This window comes from Seriola dumerili, unplaced genomic scaffold (assembly GCF_002260705.1).
Source record: "Seriola dumerili isolate Sdu_G_001 unplaced genomic scaffold, Sdu_1.0 BDQW01000161.1, whole genome shotgun sequence".
In the NCBI taxonomy this organism is placed as follows: domain Eukaryota; kingdom Metazoa; phylum Chordata; class Actinopteri; order Carangiformes; family Carangidae; genus Seriola; species Seriola dumerili.
The window spans coordinates 5,207,977-5,215,897 of NW_019174416.1; the positions used below are offsets into that span (position 1 = coordinate 5,207,977).

Here is a 7,921-nt window from a genome sequence, read left to right on the forward strand (position 1 = left end):
CAAGCAGAGGGCACCCAGAGAAACTGCAGTGGGACAGAAGTTTTGTGCACACGGGGCAGCGAGGGGGGTACGGAGAGCGGATAATAAAAAAAAATAAAAAAAAAGACAGAGATGAGTGAAAGGGCCTGAGTGTATGCTTGCATGCACGCGAGACTGAAGGTGAAGCATTTTTCAGAGACTCTGAGGAATTCTCATTTTGTTCAGATTAAGAAAGTTGTGGGGTGAGAAGGGGGTGTCCGTGGGAGAGGGGGCTGGGATTATTGGGGGTGGGAGAAAGCGGTGAGGGGAGGTGATGGACATTCCTCAGGATGAAGTAGGTCATTGTTCCCTGTCTCTAGTGAAGAGAGCTCTCTGAAGGAACTGATGAAGTGAAAGCAGCAGAGGGAGGGAGATGCAGGGCTGGATGGGGGGTACAGGTCCATATACGGGAGGGAAGGGGGGTGGCATTATTCAGTAATCCTATTGAAAATGCCTCTGAAGGACAGTCCAAGAGAAGCTGGGAAAAAGGAAGGCGAATGGAATGTGACAACAGAAAAATGCCATTGATGGTGGTCAGTTTGAAGCAGCTTGATGTGGAGAGACGTCTCTGCTGAATGGCAAGTCCACAGAGACGAGGAGCAGCGCCACTCGTTCAGCCTGACAGAGATGCTCCGACTCCACCTTTCACCCCTCCTGCTTCACTCCTCTCATCTCCTCATTCCCAACCAAGCCCCTTCACAGAACGCATTCCTTTGCTTTTCATCCAAGATTTTATGCTTAAGCTGTTTCTGTTGAGATGCTTAAAATGTCAGGACATGGGAACAGGTGAAGCAGAATAACTATCAGTCTGATTTCATATGGTGGCAGCAGCTCAGCCATAGTGTCAGTTGTTGGTGCAGGTCTCTACGTATTAAGATCTACAGATGTGGTATAATACAGTTATGTAGTCAGAAGTATTACAACAGCAGAATTGTAGTTATTTACACACACTGTGGTCATGCAGGAATCTGTACATTTCAATAACCTGATGAAAACCACACAATGTGTTTGTGTTGCCTATTGTTTTGAACGGGGATTCCCACAAGATGTGAGTCTGTTGAGCCCAAATATTTAAAATTCAATGCCAGAGATCTTGGGTTTAAGATTGATAAAATCAGCTCTGTCTCTGTAGATGTCCCAAGCAATATGTTATCCATCATATAAATTCAATTTTCTTCATAACATCCCTCCCTGTAGACAGACTCTGAAATGTTAACCATTAAGATTGTTTGTTCTGGCTTTGACCTCAACATTAAGTTATCACACTAACCCCCCCACCCCCATCCTTCTTCTTCTCTCCACAGAGTTTTTCCGTGAGCTTTTGAAAAATGCAGAGGTCTCGCTGCACAACATGTTTGTGAGAACCTACGGGATGATGTACGTGCAGAACGCAGAGCTGTTCAAGAACTTTTTCGAGGCCCTGACTCGATACTACGCGTCTGGCAGCGCTGCCGTCAACCTGGACTCCATGCTGTCGGACTTCTGGGCCGACCTCCTGGAGAGGATGTTCCGGCTGGTCAACGTGCAGTACGAATTCAGTGACGCATACATGGAGTGCGTCAGCCGGCACACGGACCAGCTACAGCCATTCGGCGATGTTCCTCGCAAGCTCCGCATCCAGCTGACACGGGCATTTGTTGCGGCACGCACCTTTGTGCGCGGCCTGGCACTCATGCCAGAGGTGGTCAATAAAGTTTCTACGGTAAGTTAGAGGTGCTTGTGAAGCTTTTGTATTTGCCAAAAAAAAAAGGCTATAGTGGTCAGTCTACCACTGGACACTGGAACTATTTTCCAAAGGCTCTGTGCATCCCTCCCCTCTGCGTCTCTGACTTCATATCTTTCTTGGAAAAACTGGCTGCGGTTCCAGTACAGTGTCTCTGATAACATAAACCTCTTTGACTGTTCTGGTATGGCATGTTTTCCACTGTAGCAAGTGATTCATGGATGATTAGATTATCCTGATTTGTGGAACTGGCTTATAAAATGAATGCTCATGCTTTTTCATAGTCTAAGTATGTGTCTGTGCTGGTGTTGGATGAGTGTTTTTGCTGTGGTACAATGATAACAGTCTGCTAACTGCCCCCTGCCTCCTCCAGGTCAGTGCATCTCCCAGCTGTGTGCGAGCGGTCATGAAGATGATGTACTGTCCCTACTGCTCGGGCCAAGTGGCACTGAAACCCTGCCAGAACTACTGTCTGAATGTGATGCGCGGCTGTTTGGCCAACCAGGCTGACTTGGACACAGAATGGAACAACTTCCTCGGTAAACGACAAACCTGACCTTGAACACATCCTGCTTTAACCATAATGGCTTAAAGTGTTTGATTTGGCAACACATCATATTTATACAAATCCCTGCTCCTGCCTTCTTTTACATGTTGCCACTGCAGTGCTCATATTTCACCAAAGATCATTAAAGTTTTATCTAATCTAACCCAATCTAATCTAGTTTTATCTAAACATGCTCCCTCTTTATCCTTGTGCACATGAAACCAGTTTGACATGACAGGATTTTTGGCATGATGGAACTGGGCTAATTAGATGAGATAAATTTTTTTTTTTCCAACTGCGTCCACTTTATTGCACTTGAGTTTGGCAAGAACATGTTTAACAAAAGAACATAGTATGTATTGTAAAAACTTGTACAAACACGTCCCTCATTCTTTAGTATCTTGTTTAAGTGAAGGGTAAGAGGGGAGGGGCTGTATGAATTGTACATGTTGTGTAAACACAGACCCAGATCAGTTTCCTTACATTCAGGGTGGCACACACACCCACAGTTTCCTCTGTATATTTTATATTTGTTCTTCATAACTAGCTTGTACGCTTCTATGCCCCCATGATGTCTATCTGTCCCTGGCTGCGGACACAGCTTCTGTTTGAAGAGAAGTCTGGTGTCTGCTGCCTCCTTGCTGTGCAGTAATCTTAAGTCTGTTTCACTGGTTAACAGCCCCCTGCTCCCTGGGCGTGTGCTTCCCCCTAGTGGCAGTGTTTTGTAATATTCACCTCAAACTGAAGAAAAATGTATTTTGCAATGACTCATTTTCTCGTTTTTTTTTTTTAATCTTATGTTCTCATCTTCTGCTTTTCAGATGCCATGCTTAGTCTCGCTGAGAGGCTCGAAGGTCCATTTAATTTTGAGTCTGTCATGGATCCCATCGACGTGAAGATCTCGGAGGCCATTATGAACATGCAGGAGAACAGCATGCAAGTGTCTCAGAAAGTCAGTATCATTTTACACTATTTTTAACAGAGAGAAGAAATAAATTAAAAAAAAAAGATTCAGTTCCACTTACTTAACTTATTCTTATCCACCTCTGACAGGTTTTCCAGGGTTGTGGGCAGCCTAAACCAAACATGGCCTTCCGTTCCAAGCGTTCTGTTAAAGAAACAGGCTTTACTGGCCGCTTCCGCCCCTACAGCCCTGATGCTAGGCCCACCACTGCTGCTGGGACCAGTTTAGATCGATTGGTAAGGTCTAAGAAAACCCAGAGCACAGTCAGATCACTGTTGTTTTGTTCTGAAGTTGTTGTGTTTTACCTTTTCTTTGTGTGTTTTCTGCATAGACAAATGATGTGAAGAAGAAGCTGAAACACGCTAAGAAGTTCTGGTCCACATTGCCAGAGACGGTATGTGCAGGTGAGAGGATTGCACCTGGGGACGAGTGCTGGAACGGAACAGCAAAAAGCAGGTAAAACCAAGACACCCAACAAGTACTTTTTAAATTTTACAAAATGTAAATATATAAGTATAAGATTATCCAACATCTTGACTAATATCGAGACTCACTCTACATAGGTACGAGTCAGTTGTCATTGGCAATGGACTGGCCAATCAGGTGTCGAACCCTGATGTGGATGTGGACATAACAAAGCCAGACATTGTGATTCGCAGTCAGATTGCAGTTTTGAAGGAAATGACGAGCTGGCTCAAAGCTGCACACAGTGGCAATGACATCTCTGTTGAGATCGGTGAGGATTGGGAATGTTCTTTATGATTTTCTTCATGACATAACGTCCTAGTTGCAAACATCTGACCCTCATGTCTTTCTATTTTTTCCAGATGATGATGGCAGTGGAGGAGAGGAGAGCGGCAGCGGTTGTGACTCTCCATCCTGCGACACAGACCGGGACATCTACTTCTCCACGCCACCGAACCCTGGCAAACCCCGGGTTAATCAAGTGGTGGTGGGCAGAACTCCATCGGCCGGGGTTCCCTCACAGGGAAGCATGGTGCTGGTGCTCTGTGGGCTGGCCCTGGCCCTGCTTGCTCCCCACTTGAGATAAAACTGGCTGGGCAGGGAGAGGACGAGAATGACCAGGAGTGATCGAGCGAAGGGGAAAATTGTCAGAGAGACTTTAAAAAGACTGCCTTCAGGACCTTGGACTGTCCACCATTGGGGGGGGAGACTCTTCATAATATTATAATAACTTCACTTTTAATTATTTGTTTGTATGTTTTTAAGGACATCAGTGTACAGCAATATGATTTTCTCCTCAAGAAATCCACCTTTTTTTCCCCCTTTTCCCCAGATAAACCTTTACTCCTTATGGCTCTTTTGGAGCTTCACTATGGTTCTGCTTGCAGCATAACAAACATTATATAATTGTCTTATTTTGGCAATTTAATCTCATAATTCATTTGTGTGCCTTCTTCAATGATTGCCATTTCATAACTAAAGAGTAAGTAAGATGTTTGGTTGAACATTGAGTGCCTGTGGTGGGACATACCTTCATATTTCTGAGGATTTTCTTTCCAATATTCAGAGATCATCAAATCATGTAATGTTGTTATGGATGTTAACATTTCATAACAGCAATTTTGCACATTATCAATGTGCGTACTGTGAATGTTTGAGTCTGTGCATTTATACATTTGCATACATCATCCAGGCAGAAATTATAAAGCTACCTGTTGACCTCTGCTAAGGAATAGTTTGAGCTTTAGTTCAGTTTTCTTTGGAGAGATGTTTAAAATCTTCTCAGAAATACAGAGAGAGAAGTTAGAACACAGGTATTTATGTTTCACCTGGAGATGGAATCGGTCTTTAGAAGAGCTTTTAGGGCACGCTGCGAGCCCAAACATGCATATTGTATGTCTGCTATAAGCATTATCACAACCTAACTTTGAATTTCTTTGATTTTTAATTTAATTTCCTCAGCTTAAAGACTTCAATTGTAAGGCCATACCTCATGCATGCTCTCATTGCCAATGCAATCCAGTGATGTTAAGTTGAAAGTGTCTGACAGAGTTAAGATATGTGGCTGGCAACCTGGTGGAAGGTAACTGGCGTGGAAGGAGAAGGACTCCCCTGGCATTACCCCTAAAGAAGGCAAAGCTGACAAGTCCTGAAAGCCCTTTTTGGTACTGTAAGCTCAGTTCAGCACAGAGGATCTGACTCTATACAGTCTGACTGTTTGAAAAGAAAAGGTGGTGACACGTATGTTCAGAGCATTTCACATTAAACTAGAGAAGAGGAACAAAAGACGGTGATCAAATGAAATCAAGAAAAGAATATTTTAATACAGGGTTTTATGTTGAAGAGGTGTTGTAACTTTTAGCTATTTTTGGTATGAAGATATATATTAGGTACTACAGTGGATTTTACTGCTAGTTTTAGGTGGTGGAAGAGAACAGTGTGCACAGAACATGGGGGCACTTTTGGTCAATGTGCAGTGTTTTGGGGCTTTTTTTTGCCCACACCCCACAATACACACTTGTACCTCTTAAATGGCCGGTGTCAGTATAAATGGATTCATCCTGAACCATTTGATCTACCTATCATCATCCTCACGTTCTCATCATTTCGACTCAAGACGGAAATGTTGAAGTATTGTCACAAGTGCTGCCAAAATTAATGCAACATATGGTGCCTGATCTTCGTTTTTTTTAACCTTGGTACATTATTAGCAACTTGGTAAAAAAAAAAAGAAAAAAAAGAATGTAGATGTTGATGATTTGTATCTCTCGTCTCAGATTCCCTGAAGGGTGTTTGAGTTTATTGTTACCAGCTGACAAGCACAACATAAGGTTTTCTTCTAATGTCTTCTAATTTGATAGTCAGATCTGTAAGTTGCATTACCTGCCCATTTCATCTCTAAAATGAAGCTGCCTCATGTAGCTTTTGTACAGTAACTTATGCATGTATTTTAATGTCATTGCAAACATGCTTTTAGAACTGACATAGATTATCCAAAATACAGTATTCAGTTTCTTTATGCAAACATTTAGGTGAAATATTTCCTAAACTATTTGAATTGGTATCAGTTTTGGGGGATTTAAATATGCATTTTATTAAAACAGAAAAATGGATTTGCATGTTTCATATTTGTCTGTTGTTTGGCTTTGAAATTAAATTTTCTCCAAACAAAATGATGTTACCAACTAACAGACATGGAACACATCAACAAGGACATCAATATTAGGAATCTGACTTTGAAGGATTTGATGAAACATCTATGCAACCTGTGTAAAATACTGAAGCCTTAATTTAAAATAATGGAGCTGTGCTTCAGCAGCTGGATTTGGCATTACTTCTGCATGTAATTGGTTCAGTTCTCCTGATTTTTTTTTTTTTTTTTTTTTTTTTGTGTTCCACCAACATTTCTACAAGGGCTTGTGCATGTGTTCGTGTCATGTGGAAGAGTTGTGTCAAGTGTGAAGAAACCCAACTTTCTGAGTCAGAGGAAATATTTTGGGTGATGATGGTAAATGTCTGTGCTTGCGGGCCAGGGCAGCAACATTTCCCGGCTGGCAGGAGCTGGTCCAGCTGCTGGATGATGTCCGTTCGATCCATAAAGCAACTTCAGTCTAGTGACCTTGAAGTTGAGTTGGACAGGTGTTGAAACCTTTCCCTCTGCCTTTGGCCCACAAGAACAGAAAGGACTCACTTTCTGAGGAGAGAGTGAGTGACTTGACTGAAAAGAATTTAAAAAAAAAAAAAAAAAAAAAAAAAAGTGTAAATAAAGAGCAGCCGTTTTTTAGATGTCTCTAAAAGAGGCGGTAACAGTTCACCAGATTTTTACTTGTCAGAGTATCTCCTAAATGCTATGGAAAAACGAGATGAGATAGATGTTAAATTGTAAGAGAAAATGTATATCAAACAACATTTCTTAGTCTTGTTGAAATAAAGACTGCCAATATTTAAACATTGTGAATGTTTTCATTTTCTCAACACACGTAACAAACTGTTAAGTTTTCTATGATAACCCAGTGTCTGTTGTCAGTTTTTTTACTTTTGGAAGTGCGGAGAAGCAGTTTCAGGTGAGAGTAACAATAGTATGACAGGCTTATGACTTGTTTAGTAGGCTTTGGTTTTGTCACAGCAATTAAAAATTACTTCATAAAATAGCATGAGGAGTCATGTTTTATGTCAACTTTTTGCCATCAAGACGTGCAGTTTGGGGAGAGAACACTTTGCTTCAGTGTAATGCTAACTTAAATATTTATATTTTCAGCACTAAAAAATAATAAATCATCTAGCTATGAACAAATATAAATTGCTTCATATGTGGATTTGTATCCAACACTGGCCCTTGCCTTTTAGTTAATTAATGTGACGTGAGGAATGGCAGCAGTAATAGGGCAAATATTAACCTAGACTGCACAAAATCAGCCCTTGTAGCAACTGAGAAAGTACATGTTTGTTTCCGAAACCACCGGGCAGCTCAGGACATTAGCACCAGGAAATAGACAATTACCTAAGGGGTCTGGGGTTGGCTTTTTGAACCATTTCTGTTCAGTAGTCAACAAGCACACAAGCTGAAAACCTTCTCCACTGACTTCCAGTTGTTTAATTTCTCACATTGCTGCGGTGATGTAGAAGTGTACTCAGTGATATGTCACTACACTGTGACATCACAGTTGTCTGTGGTTACAGGTGCAACAGAGTTCTCCAGATGAAA

General features: G+C 41.8%; 1 protein-coding gene across 1 annotated transcript in view; it reads left to right on the forward strand.

Annotated features, from left to right (window-relative positions):
• LOC111226594 (glypican-4-like) overlaps window positions 1-6,973 on the forward strand; it is a 29,886-nt gene extending 22,913 nt beyond the window's left edge. Inside the window, exons 3-9 of the mRNA XM_022751826.1 lie at window positions 1,323-1,720; window positions 2,115-2,280; window positions 3,110-3,240; window positions 3,342-3,488; window positions 3,584-3,708; window positions 3,816-3,988; window positions 4,080-6,973. Coding sequence (XP_022607547.1) covers window positions 1,323-1,720; window positions 2,115-2,280; window positions 3,110-3,240; window positions 3,342-3,488; window positions 3,584-3,708; window positions 3,816-3,988; window positions 4,080-4,303 — 1,364 coding nt within the window. The 3' untranslated portion in view covers window positions 4,304-6,973. The remainder of the gene's footprint in view (window positions 1-1,322; window positions 1,721-2,114; window positions 2,281-3,109; window positions 3,241-3,341; window positions 3,489-3,583; window positions 3,709-3,815; window positions 3,989-4,079) is intronic.
• The last annotated feature ends 948 nt before the right edge of the window (window positions 6,974-7,921 follow it).